Below are 14,184 nucleotides of genomic sequence, written 5' to 3' on the forward strand. Positions count from 1 at the left end.
CAGTGGCCCTTCCCTTTAACTGAAGGGAAGGGACATTGATGCGCCAGCGCGATGACATCATCAGCACAGCATGATGACTTCAAGTGTTAGCAATTCCGACCCGTCTCCACTTCCACCCCACTAGTGGCGGCTACTCCGATGCGACCGCACTTCCGCCCCTCTCCCCACAACAACAACATCATCCAAAAAGCTGAATATCTCCGGATTGTCCGCCCCGAACACTTCAAGAGCGGTAGGTACGACTTGTTTTGGGCGGTAGGCAATTTTAGCCCCAGAGTTTGGATTACGGGTTTGCTCTCTTCTCTCCAATTGAATATTGGGAAGACCAAAGCCATTGTTTTCAGTCTCCGCTACAAACTCCGTTCCTTAGCCACTGACTCCATCCCTCTCCCCAACTTCAGTCTGAGGCTGACTCAGACTGTTCACAACCTTGGTGTCATATTTGACCCTGAAATGAGCTTTCAACCACATATCTACAGCATAACTAAGACTGCCTATTTCCACCTCCGTAACAACGCCCATCTCCACCCTTGCCTCGGCTGAAGCCCTCATCCATGCCTTTGTTACCTCTAGACTTGACTGTTCCAACGCACTCCTGGCTGGCCTCCCACATTCTACCCTACGTAACTGGAGGTGATGCAAAACTCGCCGCCCATGTCCTAACTCGCACCAATTTCCTCTAACCCATCACTCTGTGCTCGCTGACCTACATTGGCTGCCGGTTAAGCAATGACGCAATTTCAAAATTCTCATTCTTATTTTCAAATCCCTCCATGGCCTCGACCCTCCCTATCTCTCTAATCTCCTCCAGCCCCACAACCCCCTGAGATGTCTGCGCTCCTTAATTCTTCCCTCCTGAGCACCCCTGATTATAATCGCTCAATCATTGGTGGCTGTGCCTTCTGTTGCCTAGGCCACAAGCTCTTGAGCTCCTTGCCGAAACCTCGCCGCTTCTCTACCTCTCTTTCCTCCTTCAAGACGCTCCTTAAAACATACCTCTTTCACCTGCTCTAATTTCCACTTATGCGGCTCGGTGTCAAATTGTTATCGCATAATACTCCTGTGAAGCGCCTTGGGACATTTCACTATGTTAAAGGTGCTATATAAGTACAAGTTGTTGTTGTTGTTGTTTGGGCTGTGATAAGTGGTGGTCTCCAGGGTTCTGTGCTGGGGCCTGTGCTTTTCACTATATATATATTAAGGACTTGGATATACGACACTCATCTCAGGTTTGCAGATGAGACTAAGTAGGAAGCTCAGTAAGTTGTGTGGAGGGGAGGAGGAAGTTACAAAAGGACATAGGCAGACTAAGTGAGTGGACAAAACTATGGCAGGTGGAGTTCAACATTCGGAAGTGTGAGATCATCTACTTTGGATCTGAGAAAGATAAATTGGAATATTTTCTTACTGGTGATAGATTAGGAACTGTGGAGGAGCAATGGGATTTAGCTGTCCTTGTATACACATTTGTAAAAACTAGAGCACAGGTACAAAAAGTAATCAAAAAGGCTAATTGAATGTTGAACCTTACTTCAAGACTACTGGAATTCAAAAGTGAGGAAATTATGCTTCAGCTGTACCGAGCCTTGGTCAGACCCCATCTGGAGTACTGTGTTCAGTTTTGAGCATCAAGCCTCAGGAGAGATATAGGCCTTGGAAGGGGCACTGTGCTGATTCCCAGAATGATGCAAAGGCTTAAAGTATTAAATTATGAGAACAGGTTATATAAACATGTCTTGTGTTCCCTTGAGTTTAGAAGTTTGGGAGTGATCTAATCATGCTATTTAAAATGATTAAGGTATTCAATAGGGTAGATACAGAGAAACAGTTTGCTCATTTGAAGAGAAGAGTAAGAAGAGTTCAGGCTGGTTTGCAAGTGATATTTGCCTGTAAACATTCCTGCAGTGTGTGCGCATCAGTTACTGAGTTCTGATTATACCTCTTGTCTTTGAACATTCTATAACTGATAGAGACAGTCTCATTGGAAAACCATTTTCTATTGTTCCGCTATGAACTTGCGGACAAGGGCAAACAATGTTTTCGGAAATGACTCTGACTAAAGAGGCAATTTACAGAACTAGATCTAAGCAGGCTTTTAAGCTTATATTCTTTCACTGACTTATAACCACAACCTTTTTTAAATCTTGTCCACTAAAGTGTACCATTGTGTGATATAACTAACTGTGCACTATGGTGAACATTCCATATTGACCTGAAACAAATGGTTTCCTACAGTTGGCTAATATTATTAAAATGTGTTCCAATTTAGAAACTGTTAGTATCTTTTAGCTACAGTCTGTAAAGCATCACATGTTTTGTGAATAGACCCATCAAATTATCACGTTGATTGTATTTGTTAATGCAACACTCATTCATTTTTACTTGTGATTGAGGTCTCTATTCCAAACTATTAACAGCTATGGGGTGTTACTGAAGTTTAGTATCAGCGAGCTACTGAACTGCAGCAACACCCCAGCCTGTACAAAGTTTAGGGTGTGCCTTAGATCTGACCATCCCCACCTGCTGAGGTGAACTACCCCCATTTTAACAGAGCATTGTAATTTGAAAGAGTCAGGTGGCAACATCCAATAGCCTGGATCTATATATGGAAACCCCAAATTGAAGGAGCAGTGGCTGTTATTCATGCAGATCATTCCCTTCCCTTCCCTAGTCCCACTTTGGTCACCATGGATTCACTAAAATTACAGAAATACCATGTCAAAATGTCAAAAGTTAGTTAAGCCAAAGTCAAGAAATTATCTTTTGAAAATGAAAGGTCTTTTATAGTCTGGGTGCAAATTGTATTTTTATCTTTGTTATTATTCACATTTTAATACTAATTTTCTTTCCATTTTTCTCAGCCCAGAGGTAGAATTTTGCGGCTACAGCATCACTCATCCATCAGAAAGCAAAATTAACTTCAGAATTCAAACAAGAGGTAATTCCCGTATATATTTGTTTCAATTGTTTCTATGAACCCCTCTAAGTGCTTGAGGAGAATTTTGCTATTGATTATTCTTTTATTTTATGTTTTATATTTCTTGCTGTCCTTGATTTGAGTGAGACTGTTGTGCATATATATGGCGCTTGTGATGTGTATGTGCAAGTGCATGTTTCTGCTTCTGTGATTGACATATGGTGGGAAATTATCGCTATTCAGTCAACAAGATTGGAGAATTTAACAAATTCAGACAACTAGTCAATAAGCTTTCAAATGTTTCCGTGGAGTGCCTGCAATATCAATGCCTATGTTGCTCATAGCTTGCTGATTACCATGGCCGGATTTCTATCTAATGTATCTATTACCTTGTACCGATCTCAAGCAATTTAATTTTAAAAAATCTCTAATTTTATCCCTTACTTAATCTCTCCTAAGTGGCTTGTGCTGAAGTGTGATTGAACATGAACTTGCATCTCTATAGAATCCTTTCAGTTAGCCATTATTCTTGTATGAACCTGGATACCGCAAGGGCAGTCTTACGGTTTCTCTTCTACACATCTAACCATCTGTTCAAGACCCAAACCCTTCCCCACACTTACTGCCGAAATTAAGTGCGAAGAACTCATTGATTTCTACAAAGGAGATTGAGGTAATCTCGTGTAGTTGCCTCTGCTCATGTTCTCCACTAAGTATTATCTATACCTTATCTCTCTCCAGTCCACTGAAATGTCCCTCGCCATAGTCTGTGGCAGAATTTGAATAGGTTGACGAAGTTCTCCTTCTCCATCGCAACTCCAACATTGTCGAATCTAATGGAACTGCCCTTGTCCTGTCTATCAGAATTCAGTCCTGTCTATCAAAATTCAGCCAATGCACCCCAGGCAATGGCTTCTGTTCCTGCCCTTGTATAGTCATCTCCAGAGTTTTCCAAGGATCCATGCTTGCTACCCCTTCTTCCCACGACATGTTGTCCCTCATCTACAGCATCCATAGATAAAGGGTCAGTTTCTATTTGCATGCTGATGACATCAGGTCTGCTTCACCAATATCATTCTTGATCGTATGACTGGTCTGTGCTGTCAGAGTACATGTTTGATAGCAACTGTTAGATGAGCTACAGCTGTCTCCAACTTAACATCAGAAGACCTGTCATTATTTTCAGCTCTCGCATAAACTCTGCTCCATCCCCCCTCTCTTTCCCACCCCCTCTCTTTTCCCACCCCCTCTCTTTTCCCACCCCCTCTCTTTTCCCACCCCCTCTCTTTTCCCACCCCCTCTCTTTTCCCACCCCCTCTCTTTTCCCACCCCCTCTCTTTTCCCACCCCCTCTCTTTTCCCACCCCCTCTCTTTTCCCACCCCCCCTCTCTTTTCCCACCCCCTCTCTCTTTTCCCACCCCCCTCTCTTTTCCCACCCCCCCTCTCTTTTCCCACCCCCCTCTCTTTTCCCACCCCCCCTCTCTTTTCCCACCCCCCCTCTCTTTTCCCACCCCCCCTCTCTTTTCCCACCCCCCCTCTCTTTTCCCACCCCCCCTCTCTTTTCCCACCCCCCCTCTCTTTTCCCACCCCCCCTCTCTTTTCCCACCCCCCCTCTCTTTTCCCACCCCCCCTCTCTTTTCCCACCCCCCCTCTCTTTTCCCACCCCCCCTCTCTTTTCCCACCCCCCCTCTCTTTTCCCACCCCCCCTCTCTTTTCCCACCCCCCCTCTCTTTTCCCACCCCCCCTCTCTTTTCCCACCCCCCCTCTCTTTTCCCACCCCCCCTCTCTTTTCCCACCCCCCCTCTCTTTTCCCACCCCCCCTCTCTTTTCCCACCCCCCCTCTTTTCCCACCCCCCCTCTCTTTTCCCACCCCCCCTCTCTTTTCCCACCCCCCCTCTCTTTTCCCACCCCCCCTCTCTTTTCCCACCCCCCCTCTCTTTTCCCACCCCCCCTCTCTTTTCCCACCCCCCCTCTCTTTTCCCACCCCCCCTCTCTTTTCCCACCCCCCCTCTCTTTTCCCACCCCCCCTCTCTTTTCCCACCCCCCCTCTCTTTTCCCACCCCCCCTCTCTTTTCCCACCCCCCCTCTCTTTTCCCACCCCCCCCTCTCTTTTCCCACCCCCCCCCCTCTCTTTTCCCACCCCCCCCTCTCTTTTCCCACCCCCCCCCTCTCTTTTCCCACCCCCCCCTCTCTTTTCCCACCCCCCCCCTCTCTTTTCCCACCCCCCCCTCTCTTTTCCCACCCCCCCCTCTCTTTTCCCACCCCCCCCTCTCTTTTCCCACCCCCCCCTCTCTTTTCCCACCCCCCCTCTCTTTTCCCACCCCCCCTCTCTTTTCCCACCCCCCCTCTCTTTTCCCACCCCCCCTCTCTTTTCCCACCCCCCCTCTCTTTTCCCACCCCCCCTCTCTTTTCCCACCCCCCCTCTCTTTTCCCACCCCCCCTCTCTTTTCCCACCCCCCCTCTCTTTTCCCACCCCCCCTCTCTTTTCCCACCCCCCCTCTCTTTTCCCACCCCCCCTCTCTTTTCCCACCCCCCCTCTCTTTTCCCACCCCCCCTCTCTTTTCCCACCCCCCCTCTCTTTTCCCACCCCCCCTCTCTTTTCCCACCCCCCCTCTCTTTTCCCACCCCCCCTCTCTTTTCCCACCCCCCCTCTCTTTTCCCACCCCCCCTCTCTTTTCCCACCCCCCCTCTCTTTTCCCACCCCCCCTCTCTTTTCCCACCCCCCCTCTCTTTTCCCACCCCCCCTCTCTTTTCCCACCCCCCCTCTCTTTTCCCACCCCCCCTCTCTTTTCCCACCCCCCCTCTCTTTTCCCACCCCCCCTCTCTTTTCCCACCCCCCCTCTCTTTTCCCACCCCCCCTCTCTTTTCCCACCCCCCCTCTCTTTTCCCACCCCCCCTCTCTTTTCCCACCCCCCCTCTCTTTTCCCACCCCCCCTCTCTCTTCCCACCCCCCCTCTCTTTTCCCACCCCCCCTCTCTTTCCCACCCCCTCTCTCTCTTCCCACCCCCTCTCTCTCTTCCCACCCCCCCTCTCTCTTCCCACCCCCTCTCTCTCTTCCCACCCCCCTCTCTCTCTTCCCACCCCCTCTCTCTCTTCCCACCCCCCTCTCTCTCTTCCCACCCCCTCTCTCTCTTCCCACCCCCTCTCTCTCTTCCCACCCCCTCTCTCTCTTCCCACCCCCTCTCTCTCTTCCCACCCCCTCTCTCTCTTCCCACCCCCTCTCTCTCTTCCCACCCCCTCTCTCTCTTCCCACCCCCTCTCTCTCTTCCCACCCCCCTCTCTCTTCCCACCCCCTCTCTCTCTTCCCACCCCCTCTCTCTCTTCCCACCCCCTCTCTCTCTTCCCACCCCCTCTCTCTCTTCCCACCCCCTCTCTCTCTTCCCACCCCCTCTCTCTCTTCCCACCCCCTCTCTCTCTTCCCACCCCCTCTCTCTCTTCCCACCCCCTCTCTCTCTTCCCCCTCCCTCTCTCTCTTCCCCCTCGCCTCTCTCTCTTCCCCCTCGCCTCTCTCTCTTCCCCCTCGCCTCTCTCTCTTCCCCCTCGCCTCTCTCTCTTCCCCCTCGCCTCTCTCTCTTCCCCCTCGCCTCTCTCTCTTCCCCCTCGCCTCTCTCTCTTCCCCCTCGCCTCTCTCTCTTCCCCCTCGCCTCTCTCTCTTCCCCCTCGCCTCTCTCTCTTCCCCCTCGCCTCTCTCTCTTCCCCCTCGCCTCTCTCTCTTCCCCCTCGCCTCTCTCTCTTCCCCCTCGCCTCTCTCTCTTCCCCCTCGCCTCTCTCTCTTCCCCCTCGCCTCTCTCTCTTCCCCCTCGCCTCTCTCTCTTCCCCCTCGCCTCTCTCTCTTCCCCCTCGCCTCTCTCTCTTCCCCCTCGCCTCTCTCTCTTCCCCCTCGCCTCTCTCTCTTCCCCCTCGCCTCTCTCTCTTCCCCCTCGCCTCTCTCTCTTCCCCCTCGCCTCTCTCTCTTCCCCCTCGCCTCTCTCTCTTCCCCCTCGCCTCTCTCTCTTCCCCCTCGCCTCTCTCTCTTCCCCCTCGCCTCTCTCTCTTCCCCCTCGCCTCTCTCTCTTCCCCCTCGCCTCTCTCTCTTCCCCCTCGCCTCTCTCTCTTCCCCCTCGCCTCTCTCTCTTCCCCCTCGCCTCTCTCTCTTCCCCCTCGCCTCTCTCTCTTCCCCCTCGCCTCTCTCTCTTCCCCCTCGCCTCTCTCTCTTCCCCCTCGCCTCTCTCTCTTCCCCCTCGCCTCTCTCTCTTCCCCCTCGCCTCTCTCTCTTCCCCCTCGCCTCTCTCTCTTCCCCCTCGCCTCTCTCTCTTCCCCCTCGCCTCTCTCTCTTCCCCCTCGCCTCTCTCTCTTCCCCCTCGCCTCTCTTCTCTCTTCCCCCTCGCCTCTCTTCTCTTTTCCCCCTCGCCTCTCTTCTTTTTTCCCCCTCGCCTCTCTTCTTTTTTCCCCCTCGCCTCTCTTCTCTTCTTCTTCTTCTTCTTCTTTTTTCCCCCTCGCCTCTCTTCTCCTTCTTCTTCTTCTTCTTCTTCTTCTTTCTTTTTTCCCCCTCACCTCCCTGTCCCGCCCTCTTTCTTTCTTGCATACTTCTCTAGAATTACAATTCCCTGCCATATCCTTCAGTTCTCTGACCGGACTTTTGTGCCTATCCTCCCTTTGCATCACCATTGGTGGTAGAATCCTCAGCTGCCTTGGCTCTCTAATGCGGAGCACCTTTCCTGAGCCCCTTCTGAGAGATTTACACAGAGCAAGCCTAATCTGAGAGATTTACACAGAGGAAGCCTAGGTTAATTATCTCTTAATTTTTATTACTGCAGATATCGGAGGGGGCAAATGAATTATAAGGTTGCATTTGTGAAGGTGATGTGTGTTATACCACACCAGAACATTGAGTAGCTTTTGCAAAGAGATTGGCTTCTACATTAAACAAGACAGATTCAGAACTTGATTATATTTGCACTCAGCATTGCTGAAGGTGCATAGGGCTTCGAAGTGATTTGGCTTATTTTGGTTTCTAAGCAACCTATTAAACATGCAAGAATATACTCTTACAATAGGCCAAATAAACTGTGTGCTTGCACTGCAATCACTGGATTCAAATTATCGCTGAGCTTTTTTCCTTGGTTATTTATTTTCCAATTCATGAAAATATTCTGTACCTATCATTGAGCGAGATTGATGACTTGGCAAAGATGCATGGTTTTCATTTAAATGGCTTTCTTTCCCTGAGCCAAAATAAATATTTGGGATTTTGTTCAGTCAAGGTCACCCTGTGGAATTAGGGAATGAAATACACCATCCTGAACTCTGATTGTGTCTGGATCTATTCTGAGGGAACATGTTCCCTTTTATGTAAATCTGTGACTGGAGATTTGAGGAAAGAATTCTACATCCCTTCTTGGACTTTGCATTATTCTATGAATAAATGACTATAAAGTGCACAACGATATGAGCTTGCTGGCTGAAGCCTGTAAATCCTGATGGCACAATGGTCAATCAAACATAATATTGAATAGTTTTAACTAGTTTTCACTCCTGCTTTCAACCTTGTTGATAACTGACCAAGTGCCCTGGCTCTTCAACTAGATTTATGGGGCCCAAGTTTCCGCATGCGCCTAGAACGACGCAGTCCCGACAAAGTGCACCTAAAAAAATCCTCGGTATTCTCCACCTACTTGCAGGTCCTCTGGCCCTCGGCGCAGCCAGCACGAGCTGTGGGGGGGCGGAGCCAGGTCCCTGCGCTGAATACATTGCCGGGACCTCTGCACATGCGCGCTACAGTGGGCATGCAAGTGCAGTAGCTCCAGGCGGCGAACTGTGTGGGAGGGGCCTGAAGCACGCAGCCCCTTGCCCTGGCTGAATGGCCTCACTGGGGCTGCGTGAATAAGGCTCCTCCCACGGCCAGCTCCTGCTCTCCCCCCCCCCCCCCCCACCCCCAACCAGACCCTACACTCGCTCCTGGCCCCCCCCCCCTGCCTCCGGACCAGACCAGACCCGACACCTGCTCCCCGCCCCCCCTGCCTCCGGTCCAGACCCGACACCCGCGCCCCCCCCCCCCCCCCCCCCCCCCCCGCAACCGACCCGACCCGAGCTCCTGTTCCCGCCTCCCCGACTCGACCCGCGCTCCTATTCCCACTCCCCGCCCCCCCGACTGGACCCGACCCGACCCGAGCTCCTGTTCCCGCTCCCCGACTGGACCCGACCTGACCCGAGCTCCTGTTCCCGCTCTCCGCCTCCCCGACTGGACCCGACCCGACCCGACCCCCCACTGGACCCGACCCGACTCCCGCTCCCGACTGGATCCGACCTGACCTCCATCCCTCTCTCTCCCTCTCCCTCCCCCCCCCTCTCCCTCTCTCCCTCCCCCCCCCTCTCTCTCTCTCTCTCTCTCTCTCTCTCCCTCCCCCTCTCTCCCCCCCCGACCCGAACCGAACCTCCCCGACCCGACCCAACGCCACCTACCTGTAAATCTGGTGCTAGGGACGGGCGCTGCCCGAAGTCTCGGGCCGGCCCGTTCAGCCTTCGGTCCCGAAAGGCCTGCCTGAAGCACTTTCACACAGGTAGGAAGATGGTTTATTTAATCTTTTCTTTGCTTATAAATGTTTATTCAGGTTGGATTTATTTGTATAATATTTGTATAAATATAAATTTAATGACTTCCCTTCCCCCCCCCCCCCCCCCACGTCGTTCTGGACGCCTAATTTGTAACCTGCGCCTGATTTTTTAATGTGTAGAACAGGTTTTTTCAGTTCTACAAAAATCTTCACTTGCTCCATTCTACTTTAGTTTGGAGTACGTTTTCACTGTGGAAACTTTCAAATCAGGCGTCAGTGGCCGGACACGCCCCCTTTTGAAGAAAAAATTCTGTTCCAAAGTAGAACTGTTCAACCTGACTAGAACTGTAGAAAAAAAAATGTGGAGAATTGCGATTTCTAAGATAGTCCGTTCTCCACCAGTTGCTCCTAAAAATCAGGCGCAAATCATGTGGAAACTTGGACCCATGATTTCCAGATGAGAACACTACATTACAGAGTTCAGGTATTATAGTATGAGGAAAGGCCATTGTTTTTTTTGCTAAAGAAATGCCTCTAATTGAGCAGTTTCAGCAGTGGAACGGTATGACAGTGAGCACTGCCTTCCACAGAACAGTGTCCCTGAAATGCTGCAAACTCCCATAAAACTAGCTATATAACCCTATCAATATTGTAATTGTGGGAAATCTGCAGCAATGTTAAAATATCTGAACAGAGCTGGAAGGTTGAAAAGCTTAGAAGCATTTTAATTGCTAAGAGTCTGTAGGGAAATGGTGAATTAGAATTGTGTACAGAAATGCTACAGTGGACTTGAAGGGGTTAATTACTGGATTATTTTCCAGGGGGAATTCCATCTGTCGAGCCTTTTCGCAGGGGTCTCAATGAACTAATGATTGTCTGTCAACACGTGCTGAATACATTTGAGGTGAGTCTCAAATTCATTTAACTGTTTCAGTGCATGGCTGAGACTTCCTGGCAACAGTCAATATGAGATTCTGCAAATTATCCAAAAATCATTTGATTGTGCCAGAGGCTATTCAATTACTGGTTTTAATCATTGACTTGCAGTAGCTATATGTTTAAAATTAAGGTTTTCCTGTATTAGTGGACTAAGCCTGCATAGTGTTCTTTAATTTAGGGGCACAGTGCATAGTGGTTACGTTACTGGACGAGTAATCCAGAGGCCTGGACTAATGATCCAGAGACATGAGTTCAAATCCCACCACGGCAGCTGGGGAATTTAAATTCAGTTAATTAAATAAATCTGGAATAAAAAGCTTGTATCAGTAATGGCGATCATGAATCTATCGGTTCACTAATGCCCTTTAGTAAAGGAAATTTGCCGTCCTTACCTGGTCTGGCCTATATGTGACTCCAGATATACAGCAATGTGGTTGAGTCTTAACTGCCCTCTGAAATGGGCTAGCAAGCCACTCAGTTGTACCAAACCGCTACCTTCACCTCACGGACTACAGCGGTTTATTAAGGGCAATTAGGGATGGGCAGTAAATGATGGTCTTGAGGTGAACATGGGGTGGGGACCTGTTAGGTCTGGTCTCTGCCCCCCACTTTTCTGCCCTGGGATTTATTGGGGCTTTGCTTATGACACAAGCGAACCTGCACCTATAATAGGCATTGTCATTATAATGAGGTGAGAGGAAAGTGTTCTTGGCCTATCACTTTATTTTCTGATCTATATGACAATTGGGTGCCCCAGCATTGGCGTGTCTGAAGAAAAATGACGTAGTGACCTACCATTCGACCCCTGCAGACTGGGTCTGCAGCGGCCCTGGGAAAGGCCGAAGACTTCACAAGGGAAGTAGAAAACTCTTTGTTGAATTCTCGCTCCCAAGACAATTTGAAGCCCACATGATCTTCTAGTTGCTACAAGGCCCTTTCTAATGTACTTTTGTGAAGTACTCAACAGTGCTAGATGGTCATTTCATACTAGTGTGACTTGCATCTAGCATTATTCAGGTAGCAATGATGGAACAAGTATGGAATTTAGGTATCAACATGTCATTGCCACATTATTTAAATATGCCTACCAGATTCGGATAAACATCTCTAGTTGTTGTCTATTGTATCCCAGTTCCTAATAGCCTATTGCTTTATAGAAGGATACACATCCCTCACCTTACAAAAACTTCAGCTTACTCTGTCTGTTGACCATATTATATCCTGCACCAAGCTCCACTCACCTGTGACCCCTCTCTTTGCTAACCTTCATTGGCTTCTGGTCCCCCAATGTCTAAAACTTAATCTTAAAATTGCCCTCATTGTCTTTAATTCCCTTCATGGCCTAACCCTCCCTATCTCTAACCTTCTTCAACCCTACAACTATCCTTGATTTAAAAAAAATAAAATTATTTAAATGGGGAGAGATTACAAAATGCTGAGGTACAGAGGGATCTGGGGGTCCTTGTACATGAAACACAAAAAGTTAGCTTGCAGGTACAGCAAGTAATTAGGAGGCAAGTGGAATGTTGGCCTTTATTGTAAGGGGAATAGAGTATAAAAGTAGGGAAGTCCTGCTACAACTGTACAGGGCATTGGTGAGATCACAACTGAAGTATTGTATTCAGTTTTGGCCTCCTTATTTAAGGAAGGATATACTTGCATTGGAGGCAGTTCAGAGAAGAATCACGAGATTGAATCCTGAGATGAAGAGATTGTCTTATGAAGAAAGGTTGAGCAGGGTTGGGCCAATACTCATTAGAGTTTAGAAGAATAAGAGGTGATCTTATTGAAACATATAAGATTCTGAGGGGGCTTGACAGGTAAGATGCAGAGAGGCTATTTCCCCTCGTGAGGTAATCTAGAACTAGGGGGCATAGTTTCAGAATAAGGGGTCGCCCATTTAAAACGGAAATGAGGAGGAATTTCTTCTCACAGGGATGTGAATCTTTGGAACTCTCTGCTCCGGAGAGCTGTGGAGGCTGAGCCATTAAATATATTTAAGGTGGAGATAGACATATTTTTGAATGATAAGGGATTCGAGGGTTACGGGGAACAGGCAGGGAAGTGGAGTTGAGGCTAAGATCAGATCAGCCATGATCTTATTGAATGACGGAGCAGGTTCGAGGGGCCAAATGGCCTACTCCTGCATCTATTTCTTATGCTCTTATGTTGGTGACTGCATTCCTCTGACCCAACCTCTTGTGCATCCACCTCACCCTTCAGCCCCACTCTTGGTGGCTGTGTTTTGGAGCTTGGGCCCCAAGCTCTGGCATCTGTTCCCTTAAGTCCTCCATTTCTCTAATTCCCTCTCTTATAAGACCACCCTTAAAACCCATTTCTTTGATCAAGATTTTGGTCACCTCTCCTAATCTTTCTTTCTTTGGGTTGGCATCTGTTTTTCCTTGTGTCTTTGTGAAACACCTCGCCACAATTTTTCTACGTTAAAGGCGCTATATAAATGTAAGCTGTTAACATTCTGTGTTTTTGAGTTAGATAGAATCAAAAATTGCCACAATGATTCTTTCAAATTGAAGGAAAAGCTTGTTTTATTAAATTTACTTTGAAAACACAGTATAATGAAAGAAGTTCGAGTAGATTAACTGCTGATAGTTGAATTATGTGTATTTACATTAACTACACCAGTGTGAGAGTATGTATTTTGACTACATCTGTTAGGAAGTGCTTATTCTTCCCAATTTAACTGCAGCAATACAGAAATATACTTTCACAGGACTGTCAGCTTGTCGCAAGGCATTCTGTCTCGCTGTCACATCACTGATGATTAATTTTTTCTTTCAGGTCAGTATGAAAGAATACAAAGAGCAGCATAAACAAGAAGAAGCAATGGATCAATTTTGATAAGGCACATGCATATATAAAACTGTACATTTTTATATTTTGAAAAGTAAACATTAAAAAAAATAAAAATGAATATTTTGATGAACCCTCATGGAATCCCAGCCACACGAATTGGATTCAGCTGATTCTTTGGTTGCAAAGTAAGGAAATATTTAGATTCTCTGGTTGATCTTCCCTTGGTTTAACTCAAGATACTGAGTTTGCAATTCCAGGTACACAGGTGGCAATGCTGAACAGCAAGTCTCAGTCAAGATCATGTTTACTTGTGTTTTGATCTTTCCATTTTCTCTGGTGCAGTATATTCCTGTTAGTTGCCAGTTGCTTATAAACAGACAAAGGCATGTAATGTACCTTGGGATGTAAGGAGACTTGTGTGTTTGTGTACCTTATTTCACTCAGCAAGGTCATTGTTGGCCTTGTTAGTGACACACGGCTCTGACAACAAAAGGTAGACTGAATACCTTAGAATATGAAGACACCGAAGGAAAATAGCCACCTGGCTAGCTTCCCGAGGTTGAAAAATGTTTTGATGTTAAAATATGCTTTCTCTACGTGTTTGGGATAGTACAAAATTTGACTCCCTCTTTTATTGGATCAATAATAGTGTTTTTAGTAGTACAGTGTGTATAATTAGTTCTGAATTACTCAAAATCAATGCAAATTATTGACCATAAGAACTAGCTGATCAAAAATATTCTAACTATATCATGTTAATATGGGTAAAATTAAATTTAATTGGGAACAATGGCTCTTTTCTAATACCTGTCCCAGGTTCACTGTAAGCTTTTACTTTATCGCTTGTGATCGACATGTCCCCTTCTTGTAGCAACGCAGGTTTCTGCTAACTACAAAAGTTAGCTTTGGCCTTGAAGGATTTACTGCATTGAACTTGAGGCTTTTCACTTCAATCCAAGGAATTTATCAATAATGTGTCAT

At 47.8% G+C, this 14,184-nt stretch overlaps 1 protein-coding gene across 1 annotated transcript in view; it reads left to right on the top strand.

Moving 5' to 3' along the window:
- Positions 1 to 14,052, top strand: part of polr1d (RNA polymerase I and III subunit D) — a 35,993-nt gene extending 21,941 nt beyond the window's left edge. Inside the window, exons 3-5 of the mRNA XM_070882971.1 lie at positions 2,862 to 2,938; positions 10,272 to 10,354; positions 13,189 to 14,052. Of these exons, the coding sequence (XP_070739072.1) occupies positions 2,862 to 2,938; positions 10,272 to 10,354; positions 13,189 to 13,248 (220 nt within the window). The 3' untranslated portion in view covers positions 13,249 to 14,052. The remainder of the gene's footprint in view (positions 1 to 2,861; positions 2,939 to 10,271; positions 10,355 to 13,188) is intronic.
- The last annotated feature ends 132 nt before the right edge of the window (positions 14,053 to 14,184 follow it).

Source organism: Pristiophorus japonicus, chromosome 6 (assembly GCF_044704955.1).
Source record: "Pristiophorus japonicus isolate sPriJap1 chromosome 6, sPriJap1.hap1, whole genome shotgun sequence".
In the NCBI taxonomy this organism is placed as follows: Eukaryota; Metazoa; Chordata; class Chondrichthyes; family Pristiophoridae; genus Pristiophorus; species Pristiophorus japonicus.